At 46.7% G+C, this 25,002-nt stretch overlaps 2 protein-coding genes across 5 annotated transcripts in view; both read left to right on the top strand.

The window, feature by feature from the left end:
- uroc1 (urocanate hydratase 1) overlaps positions 1-4,556 on the top strand; it is a 108,828-nt gene extending 104,272 nt beyond the window's left edge. For all 3 annotated transcript variants that reach the window (XM_072250577.1, XM_072250576.1, XM_072250575.1), the window contains one exon: positions 1,131-4,556. In XM_072250577.1, coding sequence (XP_072106678.1) covers positions 1,131-1,280 — 150 coding nt within the window. In that variant the 3' untranslated portion in view covers positions 1,281-4,556. The remainder of the gene's footprint in view (positions 1-1,130) is intronic.
- A 5,079-nt stretch (positions 4,557-9,635) lies between these two features.
- The window catches only part of LOC140193176 (zinc finger protein ZXDC), a 32,197-nt gene continuing 16,830 nt past the window's right edge, over positions 9,636-25,002 (top strand). For both annotated transcript variants that reach the window (XM_072250573.1, XM_072250572.1), the window contains exons 1-5: positions 9,636-10,902; positions 12,184-12,336; positions 15,256-15,334; positions 16,488-16,618; positions 19,329-19,499. In XM_072250573.1, coding sequence (XP_072106674.1) covers positions 9,651-10,902; positions 12,184-12,336; positions 15,256-15,334; positions 16,488-16,618; positions 19,329-19,499 — 1,786 coding nt within the window. In that variant the 5' untranslated portion in view covers positions 9,636-9,650. The remainder of the gene's footprint in view (positions 10,903-12,183; positions 12,337-15,255; positions 15,335-16,487; positions 16,619-19,328; positions 19,500-25,002) is intronic.

The following is a 25,002-nucleotide window of genomic DNA, read 5'->3' as shown; positions in this document are numbered from 1 at the left end:
GCCATTTCTTTCACTACCCTGGGATGCATTCAGTCAGGACCATGGGACTTGTCTATCTTCAGGCCCACAAGTTTGCTCAGCACTAGCTCTTTAGTGATAGCTATTGTATCAATGTCCTCACCTCCCATCGCATCTATATCATCTCTCTTTGGCATGTCAGATGTGTCCTCCACCGTGAAGACCACACAAATACTTCAGCCATTTCCTCATTACCCAACATCAAGTCTCCCTTCTTGTCCTCCAATGGACCTACGTTCACTTTGGCCACCCTTTTCCACTTTATATAATTATTATAAACTTTTACTGTCCATTTTTATATTTTGTGCTAGTTTATTTTCATTAACTATCTTCCCTTTCTCTATTGCTTGCTTAGTGGTTCTTTGTTGCTTTTTGAAGTTTTCCCAATCTTCCAATTTCCCACTACTCTTGGTGACTTTGTATGCACAAGCTTTTAGTTTGATGCCTTCTTTTATTCCCTTAGTTATCCATGGCTGGTTCTCCCCGTCCTTACTGTCCTTGTTTTTAACTGGAATATACTTTTGTTGAGCACCGTGAAAAATCTCTTTGAAAGTCTTCCACTGTTCCTCAACATATAGCCTGTGTTCCCAGTCTACCCTATCCAACTCCTCCCTCATCCCATTGTTTATGCATAATACACTGGTTTTAGATCGAACTATTGCACCCTCCATCTGTATGAGAAACTCAGCCATACCATGATCACTTTTTCCAAGGGGATTGCTAACTACAAGATTGCTAATTTTACCTGTCTCATTGCATGGGACCAGAACCAAGATAGCACGTTCCCTTGTAGGTTCAGTAACATGCTGTTCAAGAAAGCCATCTCATTTGCATTCCAACAACCCAAGCAGTGAGACTGATCAACATCTCCACCCACTAACCCACCCCCAACCATTTCCTGTCAGAGTCACCTTATGTACAGACACCCCTGTGCCTAGAGTCATTTTATGGGCATACAATTTATGTATATAAGCTATCTGATGTGTTTTTAAAATTATTGTGTTTTTTTGCGCTATGTCGGATCTGGAGTAAAAATTATGTCGTTCTCCATTACACTTGTGTACTGGAAATGACGTTGAACAACCTTGAATGTTTCTTTCTCGGTACTGCAGGTTTCACGCCGCTGCTGGTCTGGCAGCCCCAGTGCCTACCAGACTATCCGCAGGACGATGAGGGAGAACGACCGCCTGAGGGTCACTCTCCCCCACAGGGTGGAGGATGAGGCCATGCTCGATCGAGCCCTGCAGAGAGAGACCGTGTGACCATTCCCGAACTGACAGCCTCCGTGACCCAGTTTTGTCTGAACCCCACGCCACAAAACGGCTGGCCTAATCCGTTCGTGATCAGTGACCAATGTTATCATCTTCAATCACAAGCACGTAATCACTGGGGTAGGAGGAGTCCATTTGAACGTTGCCCCATCAGTCACCAAGATCAGAATCAGAGTCCGGTTGATAGTCATAGAGTCATAGAAAAGTACAGCAGAGAAACAGGCCCTTTGGCCCATCTAGTCCATGCCAAACCATTTAAACTGCCTTCTCCCATCGATTTGCACTGGGTCCATATCCCTACCATCCATGTACTTATCCAGACTTCTGTTAAACGTTGAAATCGAGCTCGCATGCTTCACTTGCACTGTCAGCCCATTCCACACTCTCACAACCCTCTCAGTGAAGTTTCCCCTTAAACGTTTCACCTTTCACCCTTAACCCATGACCTCTAGTTGTAGTCCCACCCAACCTCAGTGGAAAATGTCCCAGATCCTTTGTTCTACTGCACTCCTCGGTGTCCTTTCATTCACTGTGTAAGACCAATCCCCAATCTTGATGTCATCTGCAGTTAACCGCATTATCATTGGTACAGATGACAAACAACAACTGACCCAGCATCGATCCCTGCAGCAATCCACTAGTCACAGGCCTCCAGTCAGAGAGGCAACCAACGTATAATCCAATTTACTGAATGCCATGCGACTGAACCTTCCTGTTCAGTTTCCCATGTGGGACCTTGCCAAGTACCTTGCTATCGTCCACTTCCTTGCCTCCATCAGCTTTCCTGGTAATTTCCTTGGAAAAACTCTACAAGATTGGTTAGACATGACTAATGATGCACAAAGCCATGTTGACCCCGTCCATCTGAATACTAATCAGTCCCTATCTGTCTGAATCTCTCTCTCTGGCTATCCATCCCATAGGATGATGATGGTTCCTTTCGATCAGTTAGTGGGGTTGACCCCACTCCTCAGAAAGGAACAGCGTGTGTGTGAATGGATTTTAGGTGAGTAGGGGGTTGCACAGGTCCAGACACAGCCTCTCAACATCCCCTCCCGGATTCAGGGGCATGGTGGGGTCCAAGACGGCTGGGGGAAGCCAAATACTCATATATCGGGTCCCTTAGAACACCTCTCAATAACTTTCCAACAATTGATGTCATGCTTACTGGCTATAATTTCCTGGTTTATGTTTAGAGCCTTTCTTAAACAGCGGAACAACATTAGCTATCCTCCATTTCTCTGGTACCTCTCCTGTCACTAAGGATGATTTAAATATCTCTACTAGGGCCCTGGCAATTTCTGCATTTGTCTGCTGTAGGGTCTGAGGGAATACCTTGTCAGGCCATGGGGATTTATCCACCCTGATTTGCCCAGGGTAGCAAACACCTCCTCACCTGTAATCTGCATAGGGTCCATGACCTCGCTGCTGCTTTGCCTCACTTCTATTGACTGTTAGTTTTCCGAGTAAAAACAAATGCAAAAAAATACATTTAAGATCCCCCCGTCTCTTTTGGCTCCATGCATAGGTTTCCACTCTGGTCTTCCGGAAGACCAATTTTGTCCCTCTCAACCCTTTTGCTCTGAACATAGCTGCAGAATCCTTTAGGACTCTCCCTCACCTAGGGCAACCTCATGCCTTCCTTTAGCCATCCTGATTTATTTCTTAATTGTTCTCTTGTATTTCTTGTACTCCATACTTTCTTGAACTCATGTTCCTACCTGCCTATACCTGCTATGCACCTCCTTTTTAGTCTCTTAATCAGGGCCTCAATATCTTTCAAAAACAAACGTTCCCTAAACCTGTTATCCTTGCTTTTTATTTCGGCAGACACATACAAGCTCGGTACTCTCAAAGTTTCACTTTTGACAGCATCCTGCTTTCTAAGTACCTCTTTGTGAGAATACAGCCTGTCCCAATCCACACCCGCCAGATCCTTTCTGCTACCAGCAGATATTGTGAAGTCTGTTGTTTTGCAGCAGTACATTAAATATACTGTAAATGACAATAAGAAGTAGATTTATAATATATTAAATAAGTGGTGCAAAAGTAGAGAAAATAGTTAGGTATTGCTCGGGATTGGTTCAATGTCCGTTCAGAAATCTGATGGCGGAGGGGAAGAAGCTGTTCCTGAATGACAGAGTGTGTGTCTTCAGGCTCCTGCACCTCCTCCTGATGGTCTGTATTGACGAGATAAGGGGGTCACCTGGGCGGACATGCTGTTTGAAGTTATGGGCAAGTGTTAATAGCTCTCTCATGCCCCTGCTGACAGCATGTTATGTTGGAGACATTGCTGAGGTCCTTTTGGAGTATTGTGTGTATTTCTGGTCCCCTACCTACAGGAAAGATGTAAATGAGATTGAAAGAGTGCAGAGAAAATTTAGACAGTTGTTGCTGGGACTGGAGAACCTGAGTTACAGGGAAAGATTGAATACATTAGGACTTTATTCCCTGGAGTGTAGGAGAACGAGGGGAGATTTGATAGAAATATACGGAATTATGAGGGGTATAGACAGGGTAAATGTAAGCAGGCTTTCCCACTGAGTTTGTAGCAGAATTAGGCCATTCAGCCCATCGAGTCTGCTCTGCCATTCCATCATGGCTGATTTATTATTCCTCTCAACCCCATTCTCCTGCCTTCTCCCCGTAACCTTTGACGCCCTGCCTAATCGAGAACCTATCAACCTCTGCTTTAAACATACCCAATGACTCAGCCTCCACAGACATCAGTGTCAATGAATTCCTCAGATTCACCACCCTCTGGCTAAAGAAATTTCCTCCTCATCTCTGTTCTAAATGGACGTCCCTCGATTCTGAGGCTGTGCCCTCAGGTCCTAGACTCCCCCACTGTAGGAAACATACTCTCCATGTCCACTCTATCTCGGCCTTTCAGTATTCAATAGGTTTCAATGAGACCTCCCATCATTTTTCTAAGCTCCACTGCGTCAAGGCCCTGAGCCACCAAACGCTCCTGATATGTTAACCCTTTCATTACCAGGACCATTCTCGTGAATCTTCTCTGAGGGTGGTGAGAGTTTCTCCCCAAGTGAACCTCATCCTGACTGAACCCATCCTCTGACAACAAGTGAATGTGCTGGAGATTATTAACTCTTCTTCAGTCATTCACCATCTCCTCTTGACTCTGACAAAGTGATCAGAACAAAACAGACAAAGGCTTTTTTTTCTGTGCACAAGAACTTTGTTAACAACTTCCTGTAATCAAAAGGTCACAAACATCCAGGAATAAAAATGAATATTGTTACACCACCATTGTCTGTGACCAGCTGTTCTTATTTATTTCAAAGTTCAAAGTGAAATTTATTATCAAAGTACATACACATCACCACATACAACCCTGAGATTCTTTTTCTGTGGGCATACATAGCAAATCTATAGAACAGTAACTGTAAATATCAGGAACTGTAAACTGTGAATAAATTGCAAATGCAGAGAATAAATAAATAGCAATATAGAACCAACATGAAAGAACAATATAACAGTACTTAAATGAGTGTAGCTAACCCCTTTTGTTCAAGAGCCAGATGGTTGAGGGGTAGTAACTGTTCCTGAACCTGGTGGTGTGAGTCCTGAGGCTCCTGTACCTCCTTCCTGATGGCAGCAGTGAGAAGAGAGGATGACCTGGGTGGTGAGGATCACTGATTCACCTAATGATTTATTTAATTAATTTTGTTTAGAAATACAACATGAGACAGGCTTATCTGGCCCAGCAACCCACCGATCTAACCCGGGCCTGAGTACCGGACAATTTACAGTGACCAATTAACCTGCTAACCGGTGCGTCTTTGGACTATGGGAGGAAATCTGAGCACCAGGAGGAAACCCACGAGCACGTGGGAAGAATGTACAGACCTCCTCACAGAGGATGCTTGCATTGAACTTTGAACTCCAAAGCCCCAGGCTGTAATAGTCTCACGTTAACTGATAAGACTACAAGACATAGGAGCAGAATTAGGCCTTTCGGCCCATCGAATCTGCTCCACCATTTCATCATGGCTGATCCCAGATCCCATTCTACCTCCTACACCTGCCCTCTCACCGTATCCCTTGATGTCTGACCAATCAGAAATCTATCAACTTCCGGATTAAAGATATCTACGGACTTGGCCTCTACCACAATCTGTGGCAGAACATTCCACAGATTTACTACTCTTTGGCTAAAACAATTCTTCCTTACCTCTGTTCTAAAAGGTTGCCCCTCAATTTTGAGGCTGTGCCCTCTAGTTCCGGATAACCCCACCATAGGAAACATCCTCTCCACATCCACCCTATCTAGTCCTTTCAACATTCGGTAGGTTTCAATGAGATCCCCCAGCGTTCTTCTAAATTTCAGAATCATCCTTGTGAACCTCCTCTGCTCTCTCTCCAATGACAACGCATCCTTTCTGAGATAAGGGGCCCAAAATCATTGACAATACTCCAAGTGCAGCCTGACTAGTGTCTTATAAAGCCTCAGCATTATCTCCTTGCTTTTATATTCTATTCCCCTTGAAATAAATGCCAACATTGCATTTGCCTTCTTTACCGCAGACTCAACCTGTAAATTAACCTTCTGGGAGTCTTGCACGAGGACTCCTAATCCCTCTGCACCTCTAGTGTTTGAACTTTCTCCCCCATTTAGATAATCATCTGCGTTATTGTTCCTTTTACCAAAATGCATTATCGTACAGTTCCCAACACTTGGCACCTTTCCCATTTGCCACCTTTTTTGCCCAATCTTTCAATTTCTCTAGGTCCTGCTGCAATCGCATTGCTTTCACAGTAACACCTACCTTCTTATCATCCACAAACTTTGCCACAAATCCGTCAATTCCAATATCTAAATCAATGACAACCAACATGAAAAGTAGTGGTCCCAATACTAGTCACTGGCAGCCAACCAGAAAAGGCCCCCTTTATTCCCACTTGTTGCCTCCTGCCTGTCAGCCAATTCTTTATCCATGCCAGTATCTCTCCTGTAACATAGAATTTTATCTTGTTAAGCAGCCTCATGTGTGGTGCCTTATCAAATACCTTCTGAAAATCCATGTAACTGACATTCACTGCCTCTCCTTTGTCCACTCTGCTTGTTACTTCCTCAAAGAACTCTTAACACATTTGTCAGGCAAGATTTCCCTTTACAGAAACCACGCTGACTTTGTCTTATCTTTATCATTAGTCTCCAAGTACCCTGAAACCTCATCCTTAATAATAAACTCCAACACTTTACCAACCACTGAGGTTAGGTGAACTGGCTTATAATTTCCTTTCTTTTACCTTCTTCCCTTCTTAAAGAATGGAGTGACATTTGTAATTTTCCAGTCCTCCGGGACCATGCCAGAATCAAGTCATGACCAATGCATCTGTTATCTCTTCAGCAACCTCTCTCAGGACTCTGGGATGTAATCCATCTAGTCCAGGTGACTTATCCACCTTAAGACCTTTCAGTTTGCCTAGTACTTTTTTTTAATATAATAGCAATGGCACTCACTCCTGCTCCCTGACACTCATGGACCTCTGGCACACTGCTAGTGTCTTCCACAGTGAAGACTGAAGCAAAGTTTTCTTTGTCCCTCATTACTACCTCACCAGCATCATTTTCCAGTGGTCCAATATCAACTCTCACCTCCGTTTTACTCTTTATATCAATGAAAAAAACTTTTATATTATTGCCAGTTTGCCTTCATAATTCATCTTCTCGCTTCTTACAGCTTTTTTAGTTGCCTGATACGCTACTGTGGCAGCCATTGAAACATGTTGGGGTGTTAGTATGGAATACTGATAGCCAAAATTCCAGAAAGTTAGTATGGAATACTGATATCCACAATGCCAGAAAATCTAAAAATCTGCCAACCGGCTGAGTTACTGGAGTTTTACTGAGTCCATTCCGGAAACAAAAAAACCCCACGTACACACGTCGCTGTTTGTTCACTGTCACTGGATCTGAACTCTGGAACTTCCCCTGCAGCCACACCAAGGGAGCCCGTTCACCAGAAGGTGCAGCAAGTGATCCGCTGCAGGAACTCAGCGGACTGAGCAGCATCTGTGCTGACGCACGGCGGTGTCCGCACTTTGGTTAAATGCACACCAGCATAACTCACAGCCACCAAGGGGAGTTGGCGATGGACTTCAATGCCAACAGTGGCATTGTCCTAGTAATGAATTAAAGTTCAAAATAACTTTATTATCAAAGTACATGCAGTATACGTCACCATATACAACCTCCTTGCTGACGGCTGAGGGGTAACTGTTCCTGAACCTGGTGGTGTGAGTCCTGAGGCTCCTGTACCTCCTTCCTGATGGCAGCAGTGAGAAGAGAGCGTGACCTGGGTGGTGGGGGTCTCTGATGATGGATGCTGCTTTTTTATGATAGTGTTCAGTGTAGACGTGCTCAATGGTGGGGAGGGCTTTACCTATGATGGTCTGGGCTGTGTCCGTTACATTTTGTAGGTTTTTCCATTCAAGACTCCTGAAAGGAGACCCAAGGCTACAGGTGGAAATGTCAGAGTTCCACAACACACAGAGAGCGGTGGGTGCGTGGAACTTGGCGGCTGAGGCAGATACATCAGACCTGTTGGTCAACTATTCGATTCCTTTCCATGGATGCTGTCTGACCAGCTGAGTTGCTCCAGATTCCAGCATCTGCAGAATCTTTTGTGTCTCCAATTGTGTCTGATTTATTCTCGGCTTTAGGGGTGCTGCATAGATGTGGTAATCTGCTTAGGAGAAACACTCTCCCTAGTACAGTGTGGAGGGGATGCAGCACTGTCTCTGTCTGTGATAGTACATAGGAACTTGCCAATGGTAAATCGGTTTATTATTGTCACATGTACAGAGATACAGTGAACAGTTTGTCTCACACACTGTTCATACAGATCAGATCATTACACAGAGCTGGATCAGGGATAAGCAGTAACAGAATGCAGAGTAAAGTGTCACAGTCACACAGGGAGTGCAGTGTAGACCAACAATGAGGTGTAAGGTTATAATGAGGTGCATTGTGAAGTCAAGCGTCCAGCTGCAGGTACTAGAGGATCAATCGATAGTGGGATAGAAGCTGTCCTGGCTTTCAGGCTTTTGTATCTCCTGCCTGAAGGGAGGGAGTGACTCTGGTGCCAGCCCTTAGGGAGAGGCTGAATGCTCATCTTTCTGCCCTTACAGCCAGCACACTTCATCACACCACTCTCTCACCTTTTCACATCGGCGGCACAGCTGAAACCGAGTGGGTACAAACTCCTGGGAGCGCACCACAGGCAGAACTTCTCATAGGCCCAGAGCACATTTGACACAATCAGGAAACCTCTGCTTTCTGAGGAGGCTGAAGAGAGCTGGGCTACGCACATCTACACTCGTGTCATTGTACAGACAGAGCACAACCGAGCAAGCTGCGTTACCGTTTCATAGTCATAGTCACACTTTATTGATCCCGGGGGAAATTGGTTTTCGTTATACCATAAATAATTAAATAGTAATAAAACCATAAATAGTTAAATAGTTAAACAGTAATATGTAAATTATGACAGGAAATAAGTCCAGGACCAGCCTATTGGCTCAGGGTGTCTGACCCTCCAAGGGAGGAGTTGTAAAGTTTGATGGCCACAGGCAGGAATGACTTCCTATGACGCTCTGTGTTGCATCTCGGTGGAATGAGTCTCTGGCTGAATGTACTCCTGTGCCCACCCAGTACATTATGTAGTGGATGGGAGACATTGTCCAAGATGGCATGCAACTTGGACAGCATCCTCTTTTCAGACACCACCGTCAGAGAGTCCAGTTCCATCCCCACAACATCACTGGCCTTACGAGTGAGTTTGTTGATTCTGTTGATGTCTGCTACCCTCAGCCTGCTGCCCCAGCACACAACAGCAAACATGATAGCACTGGCCACCACAGACTCGTAGAACATCCTCAGCATCGTCTGGCAGATGTTAAAGGACCTCAGTCTCCTCAGGAAATAGAGACGGATCTGACCCTTCTTGTAGACAGCCCCAGTGTTCTTTGACCAGTCCAGTTTATTGTCAATTCGTATCCCCAGGTATTTGTAATCCTCCACCATGTCCACACTGACCCCCGGGGATGGAAACAGGGGTCACCGGTACCTTAGCTCTTAGCTGTATGACATGGAAACCACACTGGGACAGACAGGAAGGATCTGCAGCTGTTAGTCAAAACTGCCCGGGGCATCAGCAGCACCAGCCTACCGGCCATCAAGGACATATATCTCAGTATCTCGTGTTCTCGTTATTTATTCATATTCACATTTGCAGAGTTTGTTGTTTTCTGGTTGATCTATATTGTGTAAATTTCTGCCCTCAGCAAAATGAATCTCGGGGTTGTATATGGCGACATCTATGTACTTTGATAATGAAATGGACGTACGGCGAGGAATCCGGATCCGCTGGAACTCCGGTCCGTGTTTCGCATCCGCCGCGCCCCGGCTCCGTTCCGCCGCGCCGAACTCCGGGCCGGGTATTGCGGCGGCCGGCGGCTGCGGCGGGGACACCGGGGATGGAGCAGCAGGGCCTGGGCCTGGGCCTCGGGCTCGGCCTGGGGCTCGGGCAGGAGGCCCCGGGGGTCGAGCTCCCTCCGCCCAGCGGCCCGCCCGCCCGCTACTCGCTTTTTCTGGACGACGCGCCCGACTTGCGGGGCCCGGCCACCGACCCCGAGATCTTCGTTGTCTTCAACCTGGAGCCCGAGGCGGAGGCCGCGGCCGCTGCCACCCCACCGGAGCCGGGACAGGAGCGGCGTCAGACCGAGCCGCGTTTGGAGCCGGACAGCGGGGCTGAGGCGGCGGCAGCCACGGCGGACACCGTCTTTTACCTGAGCTCGGTGCAGACGGCGGCCGGGACCGACAGGCCTGCGGCTCGGGTAGCTGCCGCGGCGCACCCGCCGGCCGAGCAGGGCGGGGAGGCTGAGCAGACACTGCCGCCGCCGCACCCTCCTCCTCCGCCCGGGCCCGGACTCCTGCTGGAGACGCCCGCCGCCCTTGACAGCCTGCCCGGGACCTCGGCCTCGACCTCGCCTGGCGGCCTGGCCGCCACCCTGGGCCTCAGCGGCCGCGACCTACTTCTGCGCCTGGAGGACGGTCTACTGTTGCTAGCCGCGCCCGAGGCAGGAGCCGGAGGGCCGGCCAAACCCGAGGAAGAGCCCGCGGCGGCGCCGGCCCCGGCTTCGCTTCCTCCGCTAGCGGGAGCCCCGAGCTTGGAGTCTGGGGCCGGGCCGCCGAAGGGCCCCGCGACGCTACACCGCTGCCCCGAGCGGGACTGCCAGCAGGCCTTCGAGAAGAAGCAGAGGCTGCGGCTGCACCTGGTGTCGCACGGGCAGCGGCCGTTCCGCTGCTCGGTGTCGGGCTGCGAGTGGGCCTTCGCCACGGCCTACAAGCTGAAGCGTCACCTGCGCTCGCACGGCAAGCTGCGGCCCTACGGCTGCCAGGCCGAGCGCTGCGGCAAGCGCTTCACCACCGTCTACAACCTCCGGGCCCACATGAAGGCCCACGCCCGGGAGCCCGCCTTCGCCTGCGACGTCTGCTCGCAGCCCTTCGCCACCGCGCCCAGGCTCAGCAGCCACCGGCGCTGCCACTTCGAGCCGCAGCGGCCCTTCAAGTGCGACTTCCCCGGTGAGACCCTCGGAAACGGGCTAGCAGGGGTAGGGGGCCGAACAGTCCAACTTTTGGCGGGGGGGGGGCTCTAGGCACTCAATACAAAGGGAGCCTCTGGCGGGGGCTAGTAGGGATTAAAGGGCCAAACAGTCAGACTGTTGGGGGGCTGTAGTTTAGCTACAGGGTGAGTGTGGGGGGTATGGGATTAGGGGTCTAAGCAAACGGCTCCTTGTAATCATTACAGGTGGGGTAGCTGAGCTAAATGCTGTGGTGGGCAGGGGCTAGCAGCGATAGAAGGGCCAAACAGCCAGATTTTTTCAGGGCTGTAGGTAACTGTTGTTGTACACTGAGCATTACAGTACAGGCCCTTCAGCCCACAATATTGTGCCAACCTTTTAACCTATACTCCAATCAGTCTAATTTCCTCCTGCAAATGTCACTGATGATAAACCTGCTCCAATCCTGACTAGGGAGATTGGAATAGGAGAGAAAGATCGCCTCTTGTGCACAGAGGCACACAGAAACTTGCATTTGTACAGCACCTTGCATCTTTAGACTTACCAGTCTGAATTAAACAGGAAACTTTTAGATCAGGTTTTTAAAGGGCTGATTGGGAGAGACAGCAGATCAGACAGTGCCTCTGAAAAGAAACAGTTAACGTTTGGATCTGGGACTCCCCACTTGTTTCTCTCTCCACGGATGCTGTCTGACCTGGGTTTTTTCCCCAGCATTTTTTGTTTGATTTTCAGGTACAGTTGGTTTGAAGGATCTCAAAGCTTCATGGGGACGTAATTGTTCAGAGATGAGGTTAGGGAGTTGTGGAGGAGGGTTGCCTGAGGCAGGCAGTTTGTCTCTCTCCACAGATGTGGAGTTTTATTATGTTCGAAGGTTATATCTAATATCAGAGGGCATGCATCAAAGGAAAGAGGGGGTAGGTTTGAGGGGATGTGAGGGTAAGTTTTCATTGAGAGAGTGGTGGATATCTGGAATGTGCAGAGGCAAACACGTTAGAGGCTTTTAAGAGATATTTGTATAGGCACATGGATGTGAGGAAGGTGGAGGGATATGGACAAGGTGTAGGGGAGGAGGGATTAGTGTTTGGGTGTGCTTGATTTCCTTTTCAGCTGGTTCAGTACAACATTGTGGGCCGAATGGCCAGTTCCTGTGCTGTACTCTTCTCTGTTCTTAGGGCTCACTCTTCTGTTCCTGACAGGCGATGTTGTAGACTTGTGAGTTTAAATGGTGAAGGGAAACGTGGTCAGATACTTGAAAGCCAGTGACCGTGGTTTTGTATTGCAGGTTGTGAGAAAACGTTCATTACTGTCAGTGCGCTGGGCTCGCACAACCGCTCACACTTCCGTGACCAGGAACACTTTACCTGCTCTTTCCCGGGCTGTGACAAGCGCTACGACAAAGCCTGCCGCTTGAAGATTCACCTCAGGAGCCACACAGGTACAGTCCCAAATGACAATTCGGTAAATTTTATTATCAGGGTACATACAACCCTGAGGTTCGTTTTGCTGTGGGTCTACTCAGCAATCTATAGAATGGTAAGTGTAACAGGATCCGTGAAAGATCAGAGTGCAGAAAAGAACAAACTCTGCAAATACAAATATAAATAAATAGTAACAAGTAACTAGAATATGGGATAAAGAGTCCTCAAAGTGAAATCTTTGGTTTCGGGAACATCTCAATGGATGGGTAAGTGAATGTAGTTATCCCCTTTTGTTCAAGAGCCTGATGGTCGAGGGGTAGTAACTATTCTTGAACCTGGTGGTCGAGCCCTGAGGCTCCTGTACCTTCTAGCTGACGGCAGCAGGGAGAAAAGAGCGTGGCCTGGTATTGCCTGGATAACTTTAGGATCAGAGTCATTAGTTATTGACAGCTGCAACAGGTTCATCCGCTCCCATTGGAGTAACGCAGGCCTGGAACTGGGCACTGACTACACCTTAAGGGTTTGCTGTGTTTCTTGGTGTATTTGCAGGGACACCATTTATTGCCCATTCTTCACTGTCCTGGGACAGTGCAGGTGAGCTACAGGCATCAACAACATCTTCTAAAGGCAGCATCCGTCATTGCGGACCCCCATCACCCAGGTCATGCCCTCTTCTCCTACCTACCTTCAAGGAGGAGGTACAGGAGCCTGAAGACACACACTCAATGTTTTAGGATCAGCTTCTTCCCCTCAGCCGTCAGATTTCTGAATGGACAATGAACCCATGAACTCTTTTTTTTGCTTTCTTTTGGCACTACTATTTAATTACATTTTTAGATCTATTTTTCTTATAGTAATTTGTAGTTTGTTTTTATTATGTATTCACTGTACTACTGCTGTAAAAGAACATATTTCACGACATATGCCGGTGACGTTAATTCTGATCCTGACTCATCGGTGGCTGTAGTCCCTCTGGTGAAGGTATGCACACAGTGCTGTTGGAGGGAGCAGGCAAGGGGTGAGTTCCATGGCAATGAAAATATGAAGGAAGCACATCCTTGGATGTGTGGGCAATAAATGGTGTCCTTGCAAATAAACCAAGAAACACAGCAAACTCTTAAAGTGTAGACACAAACTGTGTCCTGACAAAGGGTCTCGGCCTGAAATGTCGACTGTACCTCTTCCTGGAGATGCTGCCTGGCCTGCTGCGTTCACCACCAACTTTGATGTGTGTTGCTTGAATTTCCAGCATCTGCAGAATTCCTCGTCTGTGCATTTCACTGTATGTTTTGAAATAAGCGTGATGTTTGAATCTGAAATCAAAATAGTACTTGACTTTTGAGGGGAAGTTGCTGGATTTGATGTTCTTAACGTCAGTTACCCTTGACCCCACTGGAAGAAGTTTGTCTGTATGGAAGGTTCTGTCAAGAGCAGAGCAGTCCAGACGAAAAACTGCAGGGAATTTGCAAGACCAAACAATGCAGCCCTTGTGCACCATTTGGGAGGAAATGAGTCTGCCAGGTAGGAAGCCGGTTAAATGCAGTTCTTTCTAGGATGTATGTAGGGAACACTTTGGATTTAATGATCATAATTCCATTAGTTTTAAAATAATTGTGGAGAAGGATAGGTCTGGTCCTTGGGTAGATTCTCGATCAGAATCGGGTGTAATATCACTGGCATATGTCATGAAATTCATTGTTATGCAGCAGCAGTACAATGCAATACATAATAAAAATTGTAAGAGACCATATATATATTGTGTGTGTGTGTGTGTGTGTGTGTGAGAGAGAGAGAGAGAGAGAGTGTGTGAGGAGAAGAAGAAGAAGCTGTTCCTGAATTGGAGTGTGCGTCTTCAGCCTTCTGTACCTCCTCGCTGATGGTAGCAATGAGAAGAGGGCATGTCCTGGGTGATGAAGGTCCTTAATGATGGACGCTGCCTTTTTGAGGCATCGCTCTTTGAAGGTGTCCTCGATGCTGGAGGGGCTGGTGGCCGTGATGAGTTCACGACTTTCTACACTACTTCTGATCCTCTGCAGTTCCTCCCTCCTGCCATACCACACAGTGACGCAGCCAGTTAGAATGCTCTCCTCAGTACATCTTAGTAATCTGTGAGTGTCTTCGGTGACTTACCAATTGGAGACAGGCCAAATTTTGATGGCTTTAGAAAGGACCTGGCAAGTGTGGATTGGGACAGGTGGTCTTTTGGCAAAGGGGTGCTTGGTCAGTGAGAGGCCTTCAGATGTGAAATTTAGAGGGTACAAATTTAGAGTTTGTATGTTTCTGTCAGAATAAAAAGCAAGGACAACAGGTGTGGAGAACCAAGGGGCCTATTTCTGTGCTGTAATGCTCTGTGACTGTTGTTGAGCTGCATTTGTTCAGCTGTTTCGGAAGGTCTGCCTGTGACTGTGACCAGTGCCATTGCAACGAATCAAATCTGCTCAGAGATCAACGTGAATTTATTATCAAATTCCATGTACTATATCATGGTATACTGCCCTTTGCAATACGAGAAGGAACTACAATAGAATCAGTGAAAAACTACACACAAAGATTGATAATCAACCCATGTACAAAAGACAAACGGCAAACAAATAGCAAGAAATAAATAAATTAAATAATCTGAGAAAGCGGGTTGTAGAGTCCTTGAAAGTGAGTCTATAGGGTGTGTTCAGTGATCTGTCTTGATGAGTGAAGAGGTCTGTGCTGGTTCAGGAGCCTGACAGTTCCTGACCCTGGTGGTGTGGGACCTGACGGTAGCAGTGAGAAGAGAGCATGGCCTGGATGCTGGGCCCCCACCAAAATCAGCTGCATCAGTAGCTTTGGTTCTTTTGAACACAATGTGCAGTGCTCTGGCTTTGTTTGAAAGCAGGCAGATCTGAGTTTCATCGGGAAATGTGTTGCTCCAGATTACTAAAAGACTGATGTTTCCGCTGCAGGTGAGAGGCCCTTTATCTGCGACTTTGATGGCTGTGGCTGGTCGTTCACCTGCATGTCCAAGTTACTCCGGCACAAAAGGTAAGCAGACTCCTGGCACTGGTTATTACAGAGTTTCGCTAAGTACTGTAGAATTAATTATTGTGTGGGTTGTCCAGGGAGGGGTAGCACTTCTGGTGAAGGGGCTTGATGTATCCTGTCTGGGAAAGCTCAATTCACCTTTGGTCCCCACCAGACACTCCACTCCTACCTGTGGCTCCAAGTCGCTATTTGCACGTGACAGCGGCCACACTCCAGTACACTGCTTCGACTGGTGGGCTAAAGCAGGTGAGGGTAGCCGGCAGACCTCGTACCCCAGTGGGTTAGGGAAATGGCTGTGAAGTCAGCTGCAGTAGACTGAGCGAAGAGATCGTCCATGAAATCGAATAGCCTGGAAGGCAGTTCTACAACGCTCCATGGAGAGTCAAGGTCATCACAAGCACCAGAGGATGTCATGGTCATCCACTGCAGCCAAGGAGGACCCCAGTTGTGACAACTACTTTTATCACTGGACCTGGACTGCTGAGGTCGCGAGAGTGGAACCGCCCCAGTGCAAAAAGTGGCTTTTTCACTTTAAAAACTCTCCCGCACAGGTTTCCTGTCAATGTCAAATACGATGGACAACCATCATATAGTTACGTTTCAAGTTCCTGATCCAAGTAGAATAGTGTAGAGTCTCTGTTCTAACATAGGGTGTCACACTTTACAGCACCAGCAATTGGCGTTCAGTTCCTGCCACTATCTAAGGAGACTACACATTTTCCCTGTGATTGCGTGGGTTTTCGCTGGGTTCTCCAGTTTCCTCACTCGTTCCTAAGCTGTATGGGTTAGGGTTAGTAAATTTCGAGCTACTATGTTGCCACTTGAAGCTTGGTGACACTTGCAGGCCGCCCCCAGCACATCTTCGGACTGTGTCGTTGACACAAATGATTTTTCACTATGCTTTGATGTACGTGTGACAAAGAAAGGTAAACTTTTAAAAATCTTTAAAAGGAATGCGGGGAGAATGAAATGGATTGAGGTGACAGGTGGGTGATAGTTGGCACGGTGATCTGTGCCCACTGTCTCTGGCTGGAAAATAAAATGGATCAGGGTGATAGTTGGCACAGACTCGGTGATCCGTGCCCACGGTCTCTGACCGGAGAGCGACACCCATGGATTTGCTCACCAAAATCTGGTTTCTCCCTCTGCCCAGGACGCACGAAGATGACCGGAGGTTTGTCTGTCCTGTGGATGGCTGTGGGAAATCGTTCACCAGGGCCGAACATCTGAAAGGGCACAGCATCACCCACCTTGGCACCAGACCGTTTGTTTGTCCCGTCGATGGTATGTGTGAACTGTGCTGCAGAACGTCTAGATTTAGTATCATTTCCAGTACACAGGGGACAAAGTAATTGTTACTCCGGATCCGATGCAGCAGACAAACAAAACACAATAAGTTAAGGAACATAATAGTAAAAAAACAATAAGCACACATGTTAGCTTATATACATTGATTGTGTGTCCATAAAGTGACGCTAGGCACAGAAGTGTCTGTACATAAGGGGACTGACGAGCAATGGTGGTGGTCGGAGGGATGGGTTAGTGGGTGGAGGTGTTGACTGGCCTTACTATTTGGGGAAAGTAACTGTTTTTGAGTCTGGTGGTCCTGGTGTGGATGCTTCGTAGCCTCCTCCCTGATGTAGAAGCTGTCACCTCTTTCACAGGCTTTGCTGAATCCACCTTACCTACATGGGGCTTAGTAAGGAATTTGACGAGGTCCCTCGGGGGAAGATCCAGGTTGTCTACATAGGATTTAGTAAGGAGTTTGACAAGGTCCCTCGGGGGAAGATCCAGGTTGTCTACGTGGAGTTTAGTAAGGAGTTTGACAAGGTCCCTCAGGAAGGTTCATGTTGTCTACATAGGGTTTAGTAAGGAATTTGACAAGGTCCCTCGGGGGAAGATCCAAGTTGTCTACATGGAGTTTAGTAAGGAGTTTGACAAGGTCCCTCAGGGGAAAATCATCCTGAAGTTTACAGTGCATGAGGGTCCATGGTGACTCAGGTAGTTGTCAATGGGACTTATTCTGGCTGGAGGTCTGTGACCAATGGTGTTCCTCAGGGATCTATACTGGGACCTCTGCTGTTGGTGATGTTTAGTGTAGCATTTTGGCGTAACGCTATTACAGCACCAGTGACCTGGCTTCAAATCTGCTGCTGCCCGTGAGGAATTTGTATGTTCTCCCCATGATTGTGTGGGTTGCCTGTGGGTGCTCCAGTTTCCTTGCACGTTCCAAAGCTGTACAGATTAATAGGTTAATTGGTCTCATGGGTGTAATTGGAGGTGATGGCTCGTTGGGCCTGGATTTCATGCTGCATTTCTAAACTTTAAAAAATAACTTGGAGAAGACGTGGTTGGTTGGTAAGTTGGGTAGTAAGTTTACGGGTGACACCGAAGTTAGTGGTGTTGAGGATAGTGTGCAAGGTGGCCGTACAGTGGCTTATAGATCAGTTATAGATATGGATAGAGAAACGGCAGATGGAATTTAACCTGATCAATCTGCTGCAGGGATCAGTGCTGTGTCCATTGTTGTTTGTCATCTATATCAACAATCTGGTCATAATGTGATTGACTGGATCAGCAAATTAGCAGATGACACCACAATAGAGAGTGGAGTGGACAGCCAGGAAGACTATCAAGGCTTGCAGCAGGATCTGAACTAGATGAAAAATATAGGCTGAAGAATAGCAGGTGGAATTTAATGCAGACAAGTGCGCGGTTTTGCACTTCAAAGGACCAACCCGTGTTGAGGAGTGAGGTAGAACCAAGGGATCGGGGAACATAGATCCATAATTCCTTGAAAGTGGCAGCACAGGTAGATAGGGTCTTAAAGAGAGTTTTTGACACATTGGCCTTCACAAATCAAAGCATTATGTCCAGGAGTTGGGATGTTATGTTGAAGTTGTATAAGATATTGGTGAGGCCTAACTTGGAGTAGAGTGTGCAGTTTTGGTCACCACCTGTAGTAAAGGTATCAATAACATTGAAAGAGTGCAGCGAAAACGTACAAGGATGTTGCCACGATTTGAGGTCCTGAGATACAGGGAAAGGTTGAATAGGTTAGGACTTTATTGCCTGGAACGTAGAATAATGAGAGGAGAGTTGATAGAGATATGCAAAATTAAGAGGGGTATAGATAGGGTAAATGCAAACAGGCTTTGTCCTCTGTGAATGTTTGAGACTAGAACTAGAGGTCATGGGTTAAGGGTGAAAGGTGAAATATTTAAGGGGAACATGAGAGGGAACCTCTTCACTCAGAGCGTTGGACAAGCTGCCAGTAGAAGTGGTGGGTGCAGGTTTGATTTCAACATTTAAGAGAAGTTAAGATAGGTACATGGATGGGAGGGGTATGGAGAGCTACGGTCCATGTGCAGGTGAATGGGACTAAGCAGATTCATAGTTTGGCACGGACCGGATGAGATGAAGGGTCTGTTTTCATTCTGTACTGTTCTATGACTGTAACGTGAAATACTGCACTTCGAAAGTTTAAATGCAAAAAGACAGTACAATCATAATCACGAGATTCTGGAGATGCCAGAGATCTTGAGTAGCACTTATGAAATGCTGGAGAAACTCAAATCAGGCAGCATCCCTGGAGCGGAATAAACAGTCGACATTCCTGATAAAGGGTCTCGGCCTGAAACGTTGACTCTTTATTTCTCTCCACAGATGCTGCCTGACCTGCTGAGTTCCTGTAACGTTTTGTGTGTGATATGGCAGAACTTTCAGAAGTGTTGATAATACGGAGGGATTTTGTTCAAATCCAAAGGTCTCTGAAAGTGGCTGCATGAGTTGATAAGCTGTGAAGAAGGTATACATGCGTAGCTTTTGTAGTCGAATTGAGTTCACAACTCAGGAAGTTATATTGCAGCTTTAAAGCTGGCACTGTGTGGAGGGACTGAATGATTTCTGCGGTACAGGTCCGTTGTAATTCTGTTCAGCGGGGGTTGCGGGGTGCAGTACGCTGCTTGGTAACTAGTGTCTCTTGTGTGCTCAGGTTGTGAGGCCCGATTCTCGGCACGCAGCAGTCTCTACATCCACTCCAAAAAGCACCTGGAGGACGCGGACAAGGTGAAAACCCGCTGCCCTCTTTCCAACTGCAGCAAGCTCTTCAACTCCAAGAACAGCATCAAGGCTCACATGATGAAACAGCACAACATCAGCCCCGGTACGTTGGTCAGCCTTTCCCCAGGCTGCCCTTTGGCCATAATGGTTCCCAGGGACTGTACCAGATCCTAGCCTGTACAGTACCCTCCCTCACAACGCCGGGCACTGGTGTTGCCCAGAGTTCTTTGGCTGCATGCAACTATTCACATCTCCACTAGGAGAACTGCCTCACCTCCCCAGCGGCCTGGGTTTGATCCTGACCCCTGGTGCCATCTGCACGGACTAGGACATTGCCTTAAAACGCATGGGGTATAGATTTAGGACGGAGATGAGGAGGAGCTGCTTTTCCCAGTGAGTAGTGCATTTGTGGAATTCTCTGCCCCCAAGCGGTCCTCTCATTAAATATGTATTTAGAAAATTTAAAAACACTGTTAGATCAGGGCACCATGGTAGTGTTAAGCTAACTGCTATACTTTACAACGCAAGCTGAAAGAATGAGGTTGAATTCCCACTACTGTCTTTGAGAAGTTAGTGTGTTCTCCTTGTGACTGGGTAGATTTCCTCTGCCTGCGCTGGTTTCCTCCCACACACCAAAGACGTACAGGCTAGGGTTAATAAGTAGTGGGCATGCTGTGTTAGCACTTGTGAACTGCCCCAGCAGCCTCAGACTGTCGTTCATTGACCCGTTTCAATGTACATGTGACAAATAAAGCTTAGGTCTTTAACAACACACACAAAATACCGGAGGAACTCTGCAGGTCAGGCTATATCTGTAGAGAGGAATAGTTGACATTTTGGTCTGAGACTATTCAGGACTGGAGAGGAAGGGGGAAAATGCCAGGGTTAAAAGGTGGGGCAAGGGGAAGGAGGATAGCTAGAAGGTGATAGGTGAAGCAGGGGAACGAAGGGTTATCGGGAAAAGACAGGTATTGGCTGTGAAGCAGAGTCCACAGCCGCATCAGTCATGACTTTATAGGACAGCCAGGCAGGCTCGATGGGCCAAGTGGCTGATTTCTACTTCTGTCTCTTCCCACATGCCTTGCAGGTTGCTATGGCAACTGGCAGCTGTAAATCGCCAGTAGTGTGATTATAAGTGGTAGTATTTGTAGTTTATGTAAAAAGAAAAGGCATTCTTACTAGATTGTGTAAATAGGTGTTCGATGGTCACAATGGACAGTGGGCCAAAGGGCTTGTTTCCATAGGGTATCTCTGTGACTCTGTGGCATATCCTTGCATTAAAGTATCTCCCTATTTCCCCTTTCCATCTCTGTAAACTCTTGCAGCTCCCCATCCGGAGTGATATCCATATCTCTAAACTCCTGGAACTTGTGTTCTAAATCTTTTTATTGCTTTATCTACCAACTGAATGCTGGAAGACCTATATAGAATGGATAAGGATCATTGGGATCTTTTCTGGGGGAGGTATGACCTGTTCAAAATTGACAGGTTGCACCTGATCCTGAAGGAGACCAGTATTCTCACGGGCAGATTCATTAGAGCTGCTGGGGCGGGTTTAAACTAATTTGGCAGGGATGTGGGAACCGGAGTGAAGGGACTCAGGGTAGGATGGATGGTTAAAAAAGCAAAGATAGCGTGCAGTCAGACTGTCAGGAAGGGCAGGCAGATGATAGGACATAATTGCTGCCAGCAGGGTGACTATCAGTGCATTCAGGATGCAGAATCAATAAAAGGGTAGCAAATACAGTACTCACAGTGTGATATCTCAATGCGTGGAGTACAAAAAATAAGGTGGATGATCTTGTTACCCTATTACAGATCGTCAGGAATGATGTTGTGGCCATCACCAAATCATGGCTGTGCTTGGGAGCTGAATGTCCAAGGTTACACGTTGTATCAGAGGGATAGGAAGGTAGGCAGAGGGGTTGGTGTGGTTCTGCTGGTAAAAAATGGTATCAAATCAGTAGGAAGATGTGACATTGGATCAGAAGATGTTGAATCCTTGTGGGTTGAATTAAGAAAGTACAAGGGTAAGAGGACCCTGATGGCAGTTATACACAGGCCCCCCAACAGTGGCTGGGATGTGGACCACAGATTACAGTGGGAAATAGAAAAGTTGTGTCAAAAGGGCAATGTTATGATAGTCATGGGAGATTTCAACATGCAGATCAATTGGGAATATTGGGTTGGTAAGAAATCTCAAGAGAGTGAGTTTGTTGAATACCCCAAAGTCCAGGACCAGAAGCCCAATTATAACCCGACCAATATATGTACGCTATCTGCAGACTTTTTTCTCAATTGCAGCTTGCTCACTACAATTCACTTAACCCTGACAAAGGGTCTCAGCCCATAATGTTTATTCCCCTCCACAGATGCTGCCTGACCTGTTGAGTTCCTCCAGCATTTTGTGTGTGTAGCTAGATATATATTGAAACATCAAACCACTAAATGAAATGCATCATTTGCATCAGCAACCAACAGCCTGAGGGTTGTGCTGAGGCTGCCCACAAGTGTCACCGAGCTTCTGACGCCAAAATAGAATGTCCACAATTACTAACACTTACCCATACGTCTTTGGAATGTAGGAGGAAACTAACACCCAGAGGAAACCCATTTGATCACAAGCAGAATGTACAAATTCCAGACAGGTGGGAATTAAACCTGGATTGGGGGGTGTCACTAGCACTGTAAAGTGATGCGCTATCTTACCCTCAATTTAACTCCAGGAGTCTGGCTTCAGCCCAGTTATAATCTTTTCACCCCAAAAGTTCAGTGTTAGGCTCTGGTGCTATCCCTACTCCACTGAGGGTAGTGCTCTGAGCTTCTGAGTACTCAAGTTCTATGTACCACCTCTTCTCTCAAAGAGCCCTCAATTTATACAGACTAACGTTCCATTAACTATTACACATTTCCCCACAAAAACATGCCTCACACTGTCTTGCACTCATATTAAATCAATAAGCAGCTAAGTACTGTGGAGCCCACAATTAAACAGCCTTCCCATCACAAAGCAGCCATCCAGCACCACCGTTCACCTCCTGTCACCAAGCCAACTTTGGATTCAGTTTGGGCTCTCCCCAGATCCCATGGGTCCGCAGCTCCTGAACACAATCCCCTGGCTAGTGTAGACCAGAACATCGTCACAATGATCAAATGCACTCATCACCTGGACAGTGTGGTCTTCATAATCTCCTCCCCCTCTTCGCTAATTTAAACATACCTGCTTTGACAGTTCTTCCACCTCTGGTGAAGTGTCTCTTTCTCCACAGACGCTGCCTGACCTGCTGAGTGTGAGAGCTTGGAACCAACTTTTCATGTTGAAACTTATTAAAAATAAAAATTAAATTGGGAGAGCATTTTGGAGATAGTGATCACAATTCTATCTCCTTTACCGTAGCATTGGAGAGGGAAAGGAGCAATTTCAGGAAAACGTTTAATTGGAGTAAGGGAAAATATGAAGCTGTTAAGCAGGAACTTGGAAGCATAAATTGGGAGCAGATGTTCACAGATGCACAGCAGAAATGTGGCAAACGTTCAGGGAATATTTGCGTAGTATTCTGCATAGGTATGTTCCAATGAGACAGAGAAAGGATGGTAAGGTACAGGAACTGTGGTGTACAAAAGCGGTTGAAAATCTAGTGAAGAAGAAAAGCTTACCAAAGACTCAAAAAACTAGGTAATGATAGAGAACTAGAAAATTATAAGGCTAGCAGGAAGGAGCTTAAGAATGAAATTAGGAGGGCCAGAAGGGGCCATGAGAAGGCCTTGGCGAGCAGGATTAAGGAAAACCCCAAGGCATTCTACAAGTATGTGAAGAGCAAAAGGATAAGATGCGAGAGAATAGGACCAATCAAGTGCGACAGTGGAAAAGTGTGTATGGAACCGGAGGAGAGAGCAGAGGTACTTAATGAATACTTTGCTTCAGTAGTCACTATGGAAAAGGATCTTGGTGATTGTACTGATGACTTACAACAGACTGTAAAGCTGGAGCATGTAGATATTAAGAAAGAGGATGTGCTCGAGTTTTTGGAAAGCATCAAGTTGGATAAATCTTCAGGACCAGATGAGATGTAGCCCAGGCTACCGTGGGAAGCGAGGGAGGAGATTGCTGAGCCTCTGGCAATAATCTTTGCAGCATCAATAGGGACGGGAGAAGTTCCGGAGGATTGGAGGGTTGCAGATGTTGTTCCCTTATTCAAGAAAGGGAGTAGAGATAGTGCAGGAAATTATAGACCAGTGAGTCTTACTTCAGTGGTTGGTAAGTTGATGGAAAAGATCCTGAGAGACAGGACTTATGAACATTTGGAGAGGCATAATATGATTAGGAATAGTCAGCATGGCTTTGTCAAAGGCAGGTTGTGCCTTATGAGCCTGATTGAATTTTTTGAGGATGTGACTAAATACATTGATGAAGGTAGAGCAGTAGATGTAGTGTATATGGATTTCAGAAAGGCATTTGATAAGGTACCCCATGCAAGGTTATTGAGAAAGTAAGGAGGCATGGGATCCAAGGGGAAATTGCTTTGTGGAGCCAGAACTGGCTTGCCCACAGAAAGCAAAGAGTGGTTGTAGACGGGTCATATTCTGCATGGAGGTCGGTGACCAGTGGTGTGTCTCAGGGATCCGTTCTGGGAGCCTTACTCTTCGTGATGTTTATAAATGACCTGGATGAGGAAGTGGAGGGATGGGTTAGTAAGTTTGCTGATGAGACAAAGGTTGGAGGTGTTGAGGATAATGTGGAGGGCTGTCAGAGGTTCCAGGAGGCCATAGGTAGGATGCAAAACGGGGCTGAGACGTGGCAGATGGAGTTCAACCCAGATAAGTGTGAGGCTGTTCATCAAATAGGATGGCAGAATATAGTATTAATGGTTGGACTGTTGGCAGTGTGGAGGATTTTTACGCAGAGAGTGGTGAGTGCGTGGAATGGGCTGCCAGCAACGGCGGTGGAGGCGGATACGATAGGGTCTTTTCAGAGACTCCTGCATAAGTACATGGAGCTTAGAAAAATAGAGGGTTATGGGTAACCCTAGGTAATTTCTAAAGTAAGTCTATGTTTGGCACAGCATTGTGCTGTAGGTTTTCTATGTTTCTATGAACCGGAGGTGATTAGGGAGTTTAAGGTAAAAGAACCCTTCGGAGGCAGTGATCACAATATGATTGAGTTCAACTTGAAAATTGACAGGGAGAAAGTAAAGTCTGACTTTCAGATTTCAGTGGAGTAAAGGGAATTACAGTGGTATGAGAGAGGAGTTGGCCAAAGTAATTTGGAAGGAGGTACTGACAGGGATGTCAGCAGAGCAGCAATGGCGAGTTTTTGGGAAAAATGAGGAAGGTGCAGGATAGATGTAGGCCAAAAACAAATAAATACTCAAATGACAAAATAATACAACTGTGGCTGACAAGTCAAAGCTAGTGTAAAAGCAAAAGAAAGGGCATACAACAAAGCAAAAATTAGCAGGAAGATAGGGAATTGGGATGTTTTTAAAAACCCATAGGAAGTAACTAAAAAGTCATTAGGAGGGAAAAGATGAAATATGAAAGCAAGCTAGCAAACAATATCAACGTGGATAGTAAAAGCTTTTTCAACTATGTAAAAAATAAAAGAG

Source organism: Mobula birostris, unplaced genomic scaffold, assembly GCF_030028105.1.
Source record: "Mobula birostris isolate sMobBir1 unplaced genomic scaffold, sMobBir1.hap1 scaffold_420, whole genome shotgun sequence".
Classification (NCBI taxonomy): domain Eukaryota; kingdom Metazoa; phylum Chordata; class Chondrichthyes; order Myliobatiformes; family Myliobatidae; genus Mobula; species Mobula birostris.
This window is presented reverse-complemented; position numbering and strand designations above follow the sequence as displayed.